At 55.1% G+C, this 16,514-nt stretch overlaps 2 protein-coding genes across 3 annotated transcripts; one reads left to right on the forward strand and one right to left on the reverse strand.

Moving 5' to 3' along the window:
* Window positions 1-172: 172 nt before the first annotated feature.
* si:dkey-43k4.5 (potassium voltage-gated channel subfamily S member 2) lies at window positions 173-6,530 on the forward strand. Its single transcript, XM_057029318.1, has 10 exons — window positions 173-358; window positions 2,763-2,938; window positions 3,003-3,136; window positions 3,287-3,451; window positions 3,542-3,713; window positions 3,797-3,880; window positions 3,954-4,115; window positions 4,966-5,049; window positions 5,642-5,734; window positions 5,831-6,530. Exons 2-10 carry the CDS (start codon window positions 2,768-2,770, stop codon window positions 6,293-6,295), a joined length of 1,530 nt encoding a protein of 509 aa, XP_056885298.1. The 5' UTR covers window positions 173-358; window positions 2,763-2,767; the 3' UTR covers window positions 6,296-6,530.
* A 291-nt stretch (window positions 6,531-6,821) lies between these two features.
* On the reverse strand, window positions 6,822-16,328 carry LOC130523783 (serine/threonine-protein kinase 4-like). 2 transcript variants are annotated; one of them, XM_057029316.1, is made up of 11 exons: window positions 15,915-16,323; window positions 14,731-14,811; window positions 14,352-14,480; window positions 13,929-14,043; window positions 13,690-13,854; window positions 13,398-13,565; window positions 13,186-13,323; window positions 12,963-13,094; window positions 12,717-12,888; window positions 9,757-9,896; window positions 7,565-7,851 (listed from the first exon to the last, which is right to left on the reverse strand). In XM_057029316.1, the coding sequence occupies exons 1-11, from the start codon at window positions 15,950-15,952 to the stop codon at window positions 7,693-7,695; spliced, it is 1,437 nt and encodes a 478-aa protein (XP_056885296.1). In that variant the 5' UTR covers window positions 15,953-16,323; the 3' UTR covers window positions 7,565-7,692. The 2 variants fall into 2 exon arrangements, with proteins under 2 accessions (XP_056885295.1, XP_056885296.1); XM_057029315.1 differs by lacking the exon at window positions 9,757-9,896 and having other exon boundaries at window positions 6,822-7,851; window positions 15,915-16,328.
* Window positions 16,329-16,514: the final 186 nt, after the last annotated feature.

A 16,514-nucleotide genomic window follows, 5' to 3' on the forward strand; every position in this document is an offset into this window, starting at 1 on the left:
CCCACGATGTTTCATAAAACTGGAATTACCATCTAAATTGTATTATTCGTGTCATGAACTAAAAAGGTCCGTCACTATCATCGTTATCTTGATCCCGCCGGAGGCTCGTTTTCTGCTCCGGAAGATGACGGAAAGAGCCGAAGTGTTCCGAGGGCAGGAGAGAGCCCGGGCGGAGGAGAGCTGCTCGCCCCGCACGCCCCGCACGCCCCGCAACGATGAGTCTGCTCGGCGCTCATTTCACGCAAAGTTCGCATCAAATAAAGCGGAGAGGATCATTGAAAAGCAGCTTCGGGAAGAGAAAGTTCGAAAGTGAAGAGACGCATCACGGGATGAATCCGAGCAGGAAGGAACGAGCCGAGTAAGTCCCGACGCTTCTGCTCCGGTCTCCGCTGGAAGCTCCTCACTCCTCTGGAAGCTCCTCACTCTCCTCTGGAAGCTCCTCACTCCTCTGGAAGCTCCTCACTCTCCACTGGAAGCTCCTCACTCTCCCTGGAAGCTCCTCACTCTCCACTGGAAGCTCCTCACTCTCCTCTGGAAGCTCCTCACTCTCCTCCTACTCCTCACTCTCCTCTGAAGCTCCTCACTCCTCTGGAAGCTCCTCACTCCTCTGGAAGCTCCTCACTCCCCTGGAAGCTCCTCACTCTCCTGAAAGCTCCTCTCCTCTGGAAGCTCCTCACTCCCCTGGAAGCTCCTCACTCTCTGGAAGCTCCTCACTCCTCTGGAAGCTCCTCACTCTCCACTGGAAGCTCCTCACTCTCCGCTGGAAGCTCCTCACTCTCCGCTGGAGCTCCTCACTCTCCGCTGGAAGCTCCTCACTCTCCACTGGAAGCTCCTCACTCTCCTCTGGAAGCTCCTCACTCTCCGCTGGAAGCTCCTCACTCTCCGCTGGAAGCTCCTCACTCTCCTCTGGAAGCTCCTCACTCCTCTGGAAGCTCCTCACTCCCCTGGAAGCTCCTCACTCTCCACTGGAAGCTCCTCACTCCTCTGGAAGCTCCTCACTCTCCACTGGAAGCTCCTCACTCTCCTCTGGAAGCTCCTCACTCTCCTCTGGAAGCTCCTCACTCTCCGCTGGAAGCTCCTCACTCTCCTCTGGAAGCTCCTCACTCCTCTGGAAGCTCCTCACTCTCCACTGGAAGCTCCTCACTCTCCACTGGAAGCTCCTCACTCCTCTGGAAGCTCCTCACTCTCCTCTGGAAGCTCCTCACTCTCCACTGGAAGCTCCTCACTCTCCACTGGAAGCTCCTCACTCCTCTGGAAGCTCCTCACTCTCCACTGGAAGCTCCTCACTCCACTGGAAGCTCCTCACTCTCCCCTGGAAGCTCCTCACTCTCCCCTGGAAGCTCCTCACTCTCCCTGGAAGCTCCTCACTCCTCTGGAAGCTCCTCACTCTCCACTGGAAGCTCCTCACTCCCCTGGAAGCTCCTCACTCTCCTCTGGAAGCTCCTCACTCCTCTGGAAGCTCCTCACTCCTCTGGAAGCTCCTCACTCCTCTGGAAGCTCCTCACTCTCCTCCTTCCTCAGATTTAAATGACCAACTTTTTATGCGCGTTAGACCAAATTCCCACATTTAAAAGTGAGCGACAGCGACGCGCGTGTTTTACGTGGATTTCTAATCAAGGGAAATTTTAATCGGAACTCTTTGAATGCTCCAGAAGATCGGGAATATGGGAAGGTTCCTGTTTCTCGGATAGTTTTCCGTGTTTGGGGGATTTGAATGGATTTATTCCGGGTGAGTTTCCTGTTCACAGACCCATCCTGACGGTCCCGAACCGACCTGAAGACCATCCGAACCTGCTGAGAGCAGCAGAATGGGATTAGAGCCGAGCCGGATCGGATGGCTGCGGTCCATTAAGGACCATTAGGTGAACACCTGAGGTCCTTCCTGCAGGACTCACACAGCAAGATTTCATTAGAGCCCCTCAGGCTGGAGCTGCCAGTCCACCAATCAGCGCTCAGGGGGCGTGGCTCCGAGCAGGGACAACCAATCCACAGACAGACAGCCTCCTGGTCAGTCAACAGGTGGAACACTTGGTCCCAAAGCTGGAACAGAAGCATCTCTTCAGGGTCCAGGCAGATTTGGTCAGCTGTCTGTTTCTGCTGGAGATCTTCCTGTTAGAGCTCTGACTCCTCAGATCTTCTCTGATCTTCTCTGACTCCTCAGATCTTCTCTGATTCCTCTGATCTTCTCTGACTCCTCAGATCTCTCTGATTCCTCAGATCTTCTCTGATCTTCTCTGACTCCTCAGATCTTCTCTGATTCCTCTGATCTTCTCTGACTCCTCAGATCTTCTCTGATTCCTCAGATCTTCTCTGATCTTCTCTGATTCCTCAGATCTTCTCTGATCTTCTCTGATTCCTCTGATCTTCTCTGACTCCTCAGATCTTCTCTGATTCCTCAGATCTTCTCTGACTCCTCAGATCTTCTCTGATTCCTCAGATCTTCTCAGATCTTCTCAGATTTCTCAGATCTCCTCAGATCTTCTCTGATTCCTCAGATCTTCTCTGATCTTCTCTGACTCCTCAGATCTTCTCTGATTCCTCAGATCTTCTCTGATTCCTCAGATCTTCTCTGATCTTCTCTGATTCCTCAGATCTTCTCAGATTCCTCAGATCTTCTGTGACTCCTCAGATGAAGCCTTCAGTGAGGATGGTGAATGTAGCCTGACGTTCATCGAGACCTCGTGTAAAGTTGTTGTGTTGCTCCTGGAAACAGAAACTCTGTTCTAAGTTTGTCTCCATCCTGGTCTGGATTGTCTCCTCAGTAACCATGGTGACAGAGAGCGTGCCCAGCTGGATCCGCCAGGCCTCCGACGAGGCTCTGGTTCACGTGAACGTCGGAGGTCTGAGGAGGAGCCTCTGTTCTAGCACGCTAAAGAAATTCCCAGACACCAGACTGGGAAAACTCCTGGCATGTGAGTCGGAGGAGGCCATCCTGCAGGTGGGTCTTCAGGGCTGGTCCACCTGCGTGTTGCCCCGCCCCTCCTGATCCTCCCTGTGTGCAGGTGTGTGACGACTACGACGTCCAGCAGAAGGAGTTTTACTTTGATCGGAATCCCGGCCTCTTCCGCTACGTCCTCCATTTCTATCAGACTGGGAAACTCCACATCATGGAGGAGCTGTGCGTCTTCTCCTTCAGGTCTGATCTTCTCCTCCATCATCACACACTTGCTGTGTTTAATGTAACGATGAAAGCACTCGTTAGCGGCGCTGGAGGCGGCGCCGTGTTGAAGGTCGGACTCCAAACGCGCTGGTTTCCTGTTGGGGTGAACGTGTGACCTTTCTTCAGTCAGGAGATCGAGTATTGGGGCATCAACGAGTTCTTCCTGGACAGTTGCTGTAGCTACCGTTACCACGACCGCAAGCTGGAGAGCGCCCGGCGCCGCAGCTGGGACGACGAGAGCGACGCCAGCAGCATCGACACGTCCGTCGACGAGATATCGGACCTGAACAAGTAGGTAGACCCCGCCCCTTCCCCGCCCTAACCCCGCCCCTTCCCGTTTCTGCTGCTCCGCCTCATCAACCCCCCCCCTCCCCCCCACAGAGACATGCAGCACTTCCAGGAAGTTCGCTTCGGGAATGTCAGGAAGTGTCTGTGGCTCACACTGGAGAACCCAGGCTACTCCATTCCCAGTAAGCTCTTCAGCCTGGTCTCCATCAGCGTGGTGCTCACCTCCATCGCCACCATGTGCATCAACAGCATCCCAGAATATCAGGTGGGCGGAGCCTCCGGCTGTGTTAGCGTCGCCCTGCTGCTAGCATTTGTACGCCAGCTTTACACGAACGTTCTGTTGCTCAGACTTTCGATGATGACGGGAAGTTAGTGGAGGACTGGACCACGCAGGTTCTGGAGGTGTTCTGCTCCTGCTGGTTCACCTTCGAGGTGAGAGGTGTGAGACACGAGACGCTGTTGGGCGGAGCCACCATGCTGACGAATGTTCCCGTCTTCCTCCGAGGTGGCGACGCGGCTGCTGCTCGCCCCCAACAGGAGCAAGTTCTTCCACCACCCTCTGAACATCATCGACGTGGCCTCTGTGATCCCCATCTACATCACCCTGACCTTTGACCTGACTGTGGGCGCAGAGTCGGACCTGGGAGACCTGGGTCGGCTCATACAGGTGCACCATTCCTGCGTTCTCTATAATGACCAACATGATTCTGAGTGGGACCCAAACAAACAGAAGAACCACTCACCTGTTTCCTCCTTGGTTCTGGTCCGTTCTGGCATCTGAGCCCAGATTCAGTTGTTCTGAACCCTCTGATGCAGCTGTTGGTTGTTGGCTAATGTAGCTAACAGCAGCCACAGTTAGCGGCCCAGTGCTACAGCTAATGCTAACCCTCCTGAACAAGGGCACAGCCAGGTCACATCCAGATACTTCCTGGATTTGTGTCACATGGTTTTCCAGAGCTCCGCCCCTCTGTGGTCAGCTGACAGCTGTGTGTTTTAACCCAAACTAGAAGAGGATTCTCCTGGCAGGAGCATCCTCTTCCTCACCCACCCTCCTCTTCCTCACCCACCCTCCTCTTCCTCACCCCCCTCCTCTTCCTCACTCACCCTCCTCTTCCTCACCCACCCTCCTCTCCTCACCCACCCCCCTCTTCCTCACCCACCCCCCTCTCCTCACCCACCCCCTCCTCTTCCTCACCCCCCTCCTCTTCCTCACCCACCCCCCTCTTCCTCACCCACCCCCCTCTTCCTCACCCACCCTCCTCTTCCTCACCCACCCCCCTCTCCTCACCCACCCTCCTCTTCCTCGCCCACCCTCCTCTTCCTCACCCACCCTCTCTTCCTCGCCCACCTCCTCTTCCTCACCCCCCTCCTCTTCCTCACCACCCTCCTCTTCTCACCCACCCTCCTCTTCCTCACCCACCCCCCTCTTCCTCACCCACCCCCTCCTCTTCCTCGCCCACCCTCCTCTTCCTCGCCCACCCTCCTCTTCCTCGCCCACCCTCCTCTTCCTCTCTCAGGTGTTCAGGTTAATGAGGATCTTCAGAGTGTTGAAGTTGGCCCGACACTCGACTGGACTGCGCTCGCTGGGAGCGACGCTGCGGGTGAGGACGTTCACACACACACACACACACACACACACCACACACACACACACAACACACACACACACCACACACACACACACACACGTTTTATACACCCGTCCGACCTTCCTCAGCATTATTACATGTTCATTCAACCAAATCCTTCTAGCGCTGCTGTTCTAAGTCCATCAGTGTTCCAGCTCAGGTTTCAGGCTCATCCATCACTGGCGCTCCGGCTTTCCTGCTTACGCTCCGACTCCGGCAGCACTTAAACGCTCCGGGTCGGTGGCATTAGGAGCTGGAACAGCCGGCTGCGCTCCAACGATAAAACCTCCGATAAAGCTGCACGTCCAGCCGGAATAATGCGGATTCATAACCAGTCCCATCAGCTGAGACGGAGGAGTTTTACCTTTCTGAGCAGTAAACGCAGGTTTCAGCAGCTGGTCCAGATGTGCTTCACACCTGTAGAACAGGAGCGACAACAAGCATCTTTGCTAACCTGGAGAAGCCTTCGTGGACAGAGGAGGCAGCTCCCAGTGCTGTACTGGGATCCCAGTCTCACCAGGGTGGATCCTGGATCTCCGATAACCTGAAGTTTCTCTGTGTGCAGCACAGCTACCGGGAGGTCGGAATCCTGCTGCTGTACCTCGCCGTGGGCGTGTCCGTCTTCTCCGGCTTCGCCTACACGGCTGAATACGAGGAGGTAAAGCTGCTCCGACCTCCAACCCTGAGCTGGACCACCAAATTTTAGGGTTGTTGTTCTTTTAAAGGTCAAAGGTCATCTTGTTTGTGCCTCCAGGATGTGGGTCTGGACACCATCCCAGCCTGCTGGTGGTGGGGGACGGTGAGCATGACCACGGTGGGCTACGGAGACGTGGTGCCGGTGACGGTGGCGGGGAAGCTGGCCGCCAGCGGGTGCATCCTGGGCGGGACCCTGGTGGTGGCGCTGCCCATCACCATCATCTTCAACAAGTTCTCCCACTTCTACCGGAGGCAGAAAGCTCTGGAGGCCTCGGTGAGGAACAGCAGCCGGGGGCCGAGCAGGCCGGGCGGCCGGGACGGGGACGGGGACGGGGACGGGGACGAGGACGGGGACGGGGACGGGGACGAGGACGGGGACGGCCGATGCCTGGACAGGGACGGCGTCCAGCATGGAGGCCAGGGCGGCGTCATCAACTACAGCTTTGTGGAGCACGCGTCCTCCAGCTCCACCCCGGCAGCACCCGGCCGCCATTCCACGTCTTCCTGGAAAATGGCTGGTTAAGAGCGTAACTGGAGCTCCTCCCACACATCTGGAGCTCCTCCCACACATCTGGAGCTCCTCCCACACATCTGGCGCTCCGGAGACCTGGTGATGGCGCCGCTCACCCCGCCAGATGTTAGCAGACTCTCAGACCTTTGCATGTTTTGCTAAATAATTCTGGTGTAACTTGAAGAATATTTAAAGACGACTGTTAAAATGTGAAAACTAATGAAACCTGGATGCAACAACGAGACAACCGAGTTGGACGTTTGTGGTTCGTTACGGGTTCACCTCTGACATCCAAGAGGTGAATTCTGATGTGGTTGTCATGGTTACCTGTTTAAATGGACAAGATCCCAAAGTTATGAGGGAGAATATTGGAATTCTGTTATAATATTGAAAACTTTCCTTTTAACCTTTGATCATCTCTGATCCAACAATCTTCCTGAAATCATCCTGAATCAGGGTAACGGGATTAATCACTCCATCATTCAGGGCTGAGTTTAGCTCTTAAATCTGCTGTAAAACATCACGAATGAAGCAAAAATGCATTTTAACATTTTTATTAAGATACAAAGTTTAAAAGCAAATGAGATTTTCCAGTGATCTTAAACACGACCGTCCACCAAATATAGTCGAAACTTCAAAGAGAAAGAAACCAGGTAAAATAATCTGAGGTGAGGCTCAGAGGGGTCAGAGGTCATGATGGTGGTTCATCTCATCTCCAGTGATCAGGACTCAGCAGTTAGAAAAGTTTCCCACATTAAAATGTTGGAATTGACAGAAAATCCCGCTTTGAGGTCAAAGGTGAGAGGTCAGAGAAGCAGCAGATTGACCCCGGAGGTGATGATGATGCAGCCTTTGTTCCTCCTCTAATAAATTAATCCAGCATCTTTGGAGCCCTCAACCATCAGACCTGAGAACATCGTACAAAAATAATCTGAGCTTTTATATACAGATCTGAGAAGACGTCTTCACCCAGACGTACGAAAATACCAGGGTGACTTCCTGTCGAGCTCAGGAGCGCCGACGTGAAGCTTCCTGTCGAGCTCAGGAGCGCCGACGTGAAGCTTCCTGGACGCCTCAGCACAACGAGACGGATCACGAAGCCACGATGAGGAGCGCCGAAGGTCCGACCACGACGCCGATTACAGTGAGGAAGACTGGTACCGAGGAGGACGCCTCAGAGTCCCGTTTGAGCAGAAGAACCAGAATCACGAGGTGAAGAGAAGGAAGCTCCAGATCAGGGTCTGAGGGCCCCCCCTGAGGGGTCTGAGGGCCCCCCCCCCCTGAGGGGTCTGAGGGCCCCCGACGCTTAAACAGAGAAACTAAAGTCAAGAACAGGTCCGAGGTCCTGCTCAGACCCCAGCTGGGATCATCCTCACTCCTCCAGACAGGAACCTTCTGGGAAGTCCCACTCAGAATTTCTGCTGCTGGCGCTTTTTGGCCTCGATGGCGTCCAGGATGGGCTTCCTCTTGGCCTGGTACCTCTGGCGGACCTCCTCGATCTCCTGCTGCATCTGGGGGTCCAGGGAGGCCAGTCGGAGCTGGAGCTCCTCCACCGACCAGGTGCTCACCTGCAGAGACCACACCTTTATCAGCATCAGCGGTTCCTGGTCTGATGTTCAGCACATCTGTCACACACACACATCTGGCTGCTCCTCTCAGAACAGCCGCCCCCCATCCAGGAGCCCAGCGGTCCTGGTTTTGGTCCTGGCGCCGGCTGCAGCTCCTCCAGGGGGAATTCCAGCTTTACCAGCAGCACTCGGCTATTTCTGACACGATCGATGCAGCTAAAATAAGAGGAAGGACGAAGCTCCACAGCTGGAGGACACACACACACACACCGGTTCTGTCCCGGTCCGGTCGGTTCTGTTAGACGTGAGCCCAGCGGCACCACACTCAGGTCCCACACCTTCACGGTGCTCAGAGAGAAAAGGATGCGCACGTTTTAGAGCAAGAAATTCAGAAAAAAAACACTTTGTGTCATTAAATATTTACATCTGACCCTCACACACACACACACACACACACACCCGCACACACTCACACCCAAACACACACACTCACACACCCAAACACACACACACACACCAAACACACACACACACACACCAAACACACACACACCCAACACACACACCACACACACCAAAACAACACACACACACCCAAACACACACCCAAACACACACACTCACACACTCACTTAACCTCCTCTGGGGGGGTTGAGGGGAGGAGAAGAGAAAACCAATAAAGTAAGAACAGAAATAGAGCTGGGGGGGGGGGGGGGGGCATCAGCAGCTCATGAATAATGAGGCAGCTGCATCCTGTTGCCCCCCCAGAGGGGAAACAGGCAGAATAAAGACTAAACCTCCTGATGGGAGGCGGTCGCCAACCCTGACGGGGGTCTCAGACCCTATACCGGGGGTCCTCAGCCCCTCAGAACCTAACGGGGGGGGCCCCAGCCCCTCAGACCCTAACGGGGACCCTCAGACCCTAACAAGGGTCTCACGGCTCAGACCCTAACGGGGACCCTCAGACCCTAACGGGGACCCTCAGACCCTAACCTAACAAGGGTTTCACGGTCCTCAGACCCTAACAGGGGTCCTCAGACCCTAACGGGGGTCTCAGACCCTAACGGGGACCCTCAGACCCTAACGGGGGTCTCAGACCCTAACGGGGGCCCTCAGAGCCTAACGGGGACCCTCAGACCCTAACGGGGGTCCTCAGACCCTCAGACCCTAACGGGGGCCCTCAGACCCTAACGGGGGCCCTCAGAGCCTAACGGGGACCCTCAGACCCTAACGGGGGTCCTCAGACCCTAACAGGGGCCCTCAGACCCTAACGGGGACCCTCAGACCCTAACGGGGGTCCTCAGCCCCTCAGACCCTAACGGGGGCCCTCAGAGCCTAACGGGGGCCCTCAGACCCTCAGACACCAGGCGTCTCACACGTGAGCACCTTATTAAAACATCTGCTGCTGAAACTAAAATAACGCGCTCACAGATCTAAAATTACTGCTGTCAGCCGGAGGCGTCAGGCTGCCGCCACGCTGGTCCTCCAGCACTGACGGGACCAGCAGAACCAGCAGAACCAGCAGAACCAGCCTGGACTCCAGGCGTCCCGACTCACAGGAGACCAGGATGTCCTGGACGCCAGCAGACAGGTGGTCATGTGACCGAGGCGGCGGAAGCGGCTGGTTTCAGGGTTCGGTGCTTCAGGGTTTTGGGACCAGCTTGTGTTCTGACCTTCAGGTCCTCAGAGGACACGGGGACGGGTTTGTCCTCCTAAAGGACGTTTAAGCAGGACGGACGGCTGCGTTAAATATTGACCATGTGACCTTTAGGGAGGAGGAGCTCCACTGGCGCCTCTGGCTGCCCGCTGAGTCCCATCTGCCGTCAGGACGCCGTTGCCGTGGCGACGTTCTTTTAGCATTTTGCTGCACACAGGAAGACCCTGGAGGCGGCCTGAGGAACTCACCACTTGCAGGTCTCCTTCAGGTCTGCGGTTGTCTGCATGGTTCTGCCCGTCGATGCCGTCGTTCTGGACGTTCTCCTTCTCCTTCTGCTCAAAGTAGTCCAGGAAGGAGGGTCTGGCGGGCTGCACGGCCTCGCTGCTCCCTGGGGGACACACAGGACCAGGAGGTGGGTTAGAGGCCGGACAGAGGTTCCAGAGGTGCCAGAGCTGTGGGGGCGCCGCGGGCCTCGGCGGAACGCTCGCGTTTAAAGGTTCCGTGGGTTCAAACAGGATCAGTCCGGAACTGGGCTGTTTGGACCAGCTGATGAGACATCAAAGCAGCTCTTTGATCTCTGTGGGTGATCCGGAAGGTGACGGTGAACCCAGCAGACCAGGTCCAGACCAGGTCCAGACCAGGTCCAGACCAGGTCCAGACCCGTCACTCAAACACAGGAAGCAGCTGAGCACCGACCACAAACCTGAACCGTGCACGTGTCACGTGCACAGGTGAGCGCCCTGGGAGGACGACGCCCTCCAGGAGGTGAAAACAGACGTTCATTCCTCTTCAGATCGGAGATCAATACATCGGCTGATGTTGCTACGGAGACCAGGGAAGGTATTTACAGCCCATAATAGGCCGATGACATTAAAAATGTAGCTGAGAGGAGACCAGAGAAGGTGAATGGTTGAGTGACTGGGTGACTGGCTGGGTGACTGGCTGGGTGACTGGCTGGGTGACTGACTGACTGACTGGCTGGGTGACTGACTGGCTGGGTGACTGACTGGCTGGGTGACTGGCTGGGTGACTGACTGGTTGGGTGACTGACTGGCTGGGTGACTGACTGGTTGGGTGACTGACTGGCTGGGTGACTGGCTGGGTGACTGGCTGGTGACTGACTGACTGACTGGCTGGCTGGGTGACTGGCTGGGTGACTGACTGGTTGGGTGACTGACTGGCTGGGTGACTGACTGGTTGGGTGACTGACTGGCTGGGTGACTGGCTGGGTGACTGACTGACTGACTGGCTGGGTGACTGGCTGGGTGACTGACTGGTTGGGTGACTGACTGGCTGGGTGACTGACTGACTGACTGGCTGGGTGACTGGCTGGGTGACTGACTGGCTGGGTGACTGACAGGCTGGTTGACTGGCTGGGTGACTGACTGGCTGACTGGCTGGGTGACTGGCTGGGTGACTGACTGGCTGGTTGACTGACAGGCTGGTTGACTGGCTGGGTGACTGACTGGCTGGTTGACTGACTGGCTGACTGGGTGGGTGACTGACTGGCTGGGTGACTGACTGGTTGACTGACTGGCTGGGTGACTGACTGACTGGCTGGGTGACTGGCTGGGTGACTGACTGGTTGGGTGACTGACTGGCTGGGTGACTGGCTGGGTGACTGACTGACTGACTGGCTGGGTGACTGGCTGGGTGACTGACTGGTTGGGTGACTGACTGGCTGGGTGACTGACTGACTGACTGGCTGGGTGACTGGCTGGGTGACTGACTGGCTGGGTGACTGACAGGCTGGTTGACTGGCTGGGTGACTGACTGGCTGACTGGCTGGGTGACTGGCTGGGTGACTGACTGGCTGGCTGGTTGACTGACAGGCTGGTTGACTGACTGGGTGACTGACTGGTGGGTGACTGACTGGCTGGGTGACTGACTGGTTGACTGACTGGCTGGCTGACTGGTTATGATGGTTTCTCATCTGAGATCACAATGAGGCAGCAGAAGGTTTTAACCTGCTGGTTGAACTTCTGTGACTAATCATTGCAAATAAAAAGGCTTTTTATTATTTAGTACTGTCAGAGCGGATCAATACTGATCTAATGTCTTCTCTCAGACCCCTTTAGTGCACACGCACGCGCACACACACACGCTGGCACGCACGCACACACACACACGCCCACTAATGTAATCACGCAGTCTAAATGTACTTTTGTTAATGCAGTTTGAAGCACCGATGGTGGAGGTCTATACTAACTCAGTAAAGAGACAGGACACTGTGTGTGTGTGTGTGTGTGTGTGTGTGTGTGTGTGTGTGTGTGCACCTCTGCAGAATAAGGTTTGCCTCATTAAATGCTGAATATGTAGCTATAATAATGCGGCGGTGGCGGCGGCAGGGCTGGTGTAGGTGTCTCAGGGTGGCTTCAATATCAAACCACACCCAGAGCAACAGTAGCAGCAGCTACAGCAGCAGCAGCAGCAGCAGCAGCTACAGCAGCAGCAGCAGCAGCAGCAGCAGCAGCAGCAGCAGCTACAGCAGCAGCTACAGCAGCAGCAGCAGCAGCAGCAGCAGCAGCAGCAGCAGCAGCAGCAGCAGCTACAGCAGCAGCTACAGTAGCAGCAGCAGCTACAGTAGCAGCAGCAGCAGCAGCAGCAGCAGCAGCAGCAGCAGCAGCAGCAGCAGCAGCAGCAGCAGCAGCAGCTACAGCAGCAGCTACAGCAGCAGCTACAGCAGCAGCTACAGCAGCAGCTACAGCAGCAGCAACATTCTAACATCAAAATATTACTGGGCTGGAAGTGGGACTCACATTTCTCCCACTCGATTTGAATATTAAACTGAAGGTAAAAAACATGTTTTCTTCATATTTTCATTAATTAGTGACCCAACTGGGCCTCAACACACATTAAACAAAGCTTCACCAACGATCTGCTGAGAGAGAAACTGAGATTCCCAGAGGTTCAGTCATAATCTGCTGCTAATGTGCAGAATGTCTCCAGAGACGAAGCTCATCGTTGCTGCACTGCGCCCCCTACTGGAGACGCCGGTCCATGCGGGGAACGAGCTGAGATTCAATTATTCGTCAAACTCAACACTAACTTGTTGGTTTTGAGCAGGAAATGAAGCATTTCCTGCTCATTTCCTGACGAGCATGTTGTTGCACGTGGCAACATTCAAAAGAGAGAAAAGTGACGTGCGCGCGTACGTGGACGGGCCACTCAGGCCCGCTCCGGTACCAGGTCATGTGCAGGTTCTTACTTTTCATTGTGCCGACATCTTCATCGTCAGAGTTGATGACCAGTGTTCCCAGCATGGTGCCCGTGTCCTCGTGCTGGATCATGGTCCCAGCCAGGGAGCCGGCGGCCCGGATGGTTCCAGAGTCTCCCGATCCTGCTCGCACCATCGTGCCCTGGTCCACTTCATCCTCGTCCTGCAACAGACGCGAGCAGGCAGAGGTCAGAGGTCAGAGGTCCTGACGGAGATCTTAGCATCGCATCATTTTACCGAATTATCCTCGTCCTCCCCGTCCTGATCTCTCTGCTCCGCCTCCTGTTGGCGCTTCACTTTGATCTCCATGGCGTCGCTGATCAGGGTTCTGAGGATGGAGATGGGCTTTGATGTCTTGATGAATGGATGCTGAAGGACGGAGGCAGGAAATGAGAGGATCAAGGCTCACAGAAAGGAACCATCGATGGCTTGGTGTCGCGTCTCTGCTACTTCCTGTTACCTGTAACAGCTGCGTGGCCGTCGCCCGGTTCTCCGGGATCTTCACCAAACACTGACTGATGAAGTCCTGGAACGACTCCGACCACAGATCAGGAGTCCTGAAGGTCGGAGGTGGGTTGGTGGGAATCATGAATATGGCCTGAAGGACACAACAATCAGCTATGAAGAAACACACACACACACACGCACACACACTCTCACACACACGCTCACCCTCATGGGGTGTATGTCAGCGTAGGGCGGCTTCCCCTCGGCCATCTCTATAGCGGTTATTCCCAGGGACCAGATGTCGGCCACGCAGTTGTAGCCGTTCTCCTGGATGATCTCGGGCGCCATCCAGAACGGCGTTCCGATGACGGTGTTCCGCTTCGCCATGGTGTCCTAGAGAGGATACAGAGGGCTGGACTGAACCTTCCGGACTTGTTATGGGCTCTTGTGTTTCACCTGCACTGGTGTTGAGCGTGACACGTGCACGGCGGTGTTTGTGTGGCTGACGTGCACTCACGGTCAGCTGCCCGGCCACGCCGAAGTCGGCCAGCTTGGCCTGGCCCTCGGCGTTCAGCAGGATGTTTCCGGCTTTGATGTCCCGGTGGATCTTCCTCATGAAGTGCAGATACTCCAGGCCCTTCAGGGTGGACTGCAGGATGGTGGCGATCTCCTCCTCCGCCAGCTGCAGCACACACACGCCTCAGTGGGGGTCAGCAGGCACGCGGCGGCGTGCACAGGTGCACGGCGACAGGTTACCGTCTTGTTGCGTATTCGGATGATGTCCGCCACCGATCCGGCGCCACAATATTCCATAACGATCAGCAGGTTGCTGTCTTTGAAGTAGCTGCCGTAGTAGCGCACGACGTGGGGACTGAAGAGGGATGAGAGCGAGAGGAAAGCTACACGCTTAGCTTCAGCCGCACGCTTAGCTTCAGCCGCACGCTTAGCTTCAGCCGCACGCTTAGCTTCAGCCGCACGCTTAGCTTCAGCCGCACGTTTAGCTTCAGCCGCACGTTTAGCTTCAGCCGCACGCTTCATGGTTTAGAACAACCGACAGGAGCTCCTGGATCCTCAACAACTGTGATCTGATGGATCAACAACTGTGATCTGATGGATCAACAACTGTGATCTGATGGATCAACAACTGTGATCTCATGGATCCGCCTTCAGCTTTCTCACCTGTTGCACTGCTGCATGATGGAAATCTCCTTAATGATCTCCTGAAGATCAGACTCCACTGGAACCTCCTTAATGGCGACGATCTCCCCAGTCTCCTTATAATTAGCCTTAAACACGCAGCCATAAGAGCTGCACACACACACACACACACACACAATTATTGACAGTTATCTACACAGGAGAACAGCGGCGCCGTGGCGCCGGAGGCGGTCCCAATCACAGCGTTGAGTGTTGCCACGTGTTGAAAAGTGACAGAGGAAACAGACGTCAGTCAGACAGTGAGCACAGGAAGAGGTGAAGAAACAGGATGTGAAGAGAGGTTGAGCATGAGGGGATCAGCACGGCCCCGCGGGGCTCCGTGGGGGGCCGCCCTTCTCACCCTTCGCCCAGCTTCTCCAGAATGTCGAAGACTTCCTCGGGCTGTTTGGTCAGACTGTCCTCGCTCAGCTTCTGCAGCTGCCTGCAGGAACAAACACACAATCATCTGAAGACACGTTTCAACACAGAATTCACGTCCTCCTTCTCTTTAAAACAGTGAGAACGTTCCAGATATCAGCATCTGCTGCTGACAGATGTTTGCTTTGCTCTCAGCATGACACTAAACTCCAGATGTTTGATCCAGACGGGACCAAAATATCCAGAAACAAGCCGCCTCCAGAGGAATTATCAAAAGTGACATCAGAGCGGCAGCAGCCTGCTGGGCAGAGGCTTTTATTTTTAGACGCTTTTATTTTCAGGCTTGATCCACCAACAGCAGGACCTCAAACCACAGAAGAAACAGAGACGGAGGACTGAGATGTGGATCTGCTGCTGGGGCAGTTGGGGCAGTTGGGGCAGTTGGGGCTGCTGGGGCAGTTGCAGCGCCAGCAGAGACGGCCGTGTCAGCCTGATGAGGAAGTGGTGAGAAATAAAGAAGAAAAGAGCGTTCCAGCCCAACTTCGTCATGACAGCACAACAGGAAGTGCTCAGTTCCCACCAACACACAAGGGTGGCCGCGAGCAAACATGAGTCTGTAGATTCTCAATCATCCAGGTCATTGTATCCAAGGTAGTTTTCTCTGTCAACTGGACTGGGTTTCTTCTCTTGAAAACGTTTCGCCTTCTGGATAGAAGGTTTCAAGAGAAGAAACCCAGTCCAGTTGACAGAGAAAACTACCTTGGAAGCAAACATGAGATTAAACATTTAATCGGATTAAATGGATTCGTTAAAGTGTGAAGATCAAAGGATTTAACACGTACGGGTCAAACGAGATCAGATGTGCTGATCAATGAAGGTCAGATGATCAGATGTGCTGATCAATGAGGGTCAGATGATTTTAGCAATACTTTTGTACAAAACCCAGAATGTTTTTTCTGAAATTAGCATTATTACGACAACAGTGGCAGTAAAGTGTGAGTTGTTGCTGCTTCTGTTCTGTCTGTGAGTCTTGTTGCTGCTTCTTTCTCAAAGTTACCTGCAGTTTAACAGGTGGTTCAAGTCTCCACGTGACCCACCGACAACTTTACTTCCGCCGCTAAACATCAAAGACAACACCGGGAATCTGCGTCTCCTGTTTAACGTTACCTGCGAGGATGGTTCCGCATCTTGACTTTGGGCTCCATCCTGTGTTCTCCGGGACAACAAGAAGATTTCCGCCGCCTGAAGTGGAACTTGACCGAGCTTGTTGGAAACTAACCCGCCAGCGGGGACGCAGCGCCGCTGCTAACCGGCTAGCAGCAGCTAGCACAGCGGCTAACTCGCGTCCCGCTCCCGCCGGATCAGGCGCGGTAACACCGCCTGCTCCCCGCGGGCTCACTGGGTTTGCCGGGCCGCTATCGTGTCCTCGTCGCGGGATCCATCCTCTCGCCGCGTCTATACAACTTTTGGCTAATTTGAAACACGTCTCGGAGCCGCTGCGACAACATTCACATCAGCAGAAAAGCAGGAAGCGCAGCGACAAGACAGGAGGGAGGCGCGAACAAAGGCTGCAGTGGCGGTGCTGCGCCGGCGGGGGGCGCCACCGCCCGGCGGCCACAGCCCGGCTCGCACCAGCGCCGGGCCAGAAGAAGACGGCCCGGAGTCCGCTAATTATGCTGCTAAACTAGCACGTACAGGTTTTAGAAATGTATATTTCCTCAGGTTCTGCGGGTTAAGGTTAGGAAAATCATGCCTCAGAGGAAGAGA

This window comes from Takifugu flavidus, chromosome 4 (assembly GCF_003711565.1).
Source record: "Takifugu flavidus isolate HTHZ2018 chromosome 4, ASM371156v2, whole genome shotgun sequence".
Classification (NCBI taxonomy): Eukaryota; Metazoa; Chordata; class Actinopteri; order Tetraodontiformes; family Tetraodontidae; genus Takifugu; species Takifugu flavidus.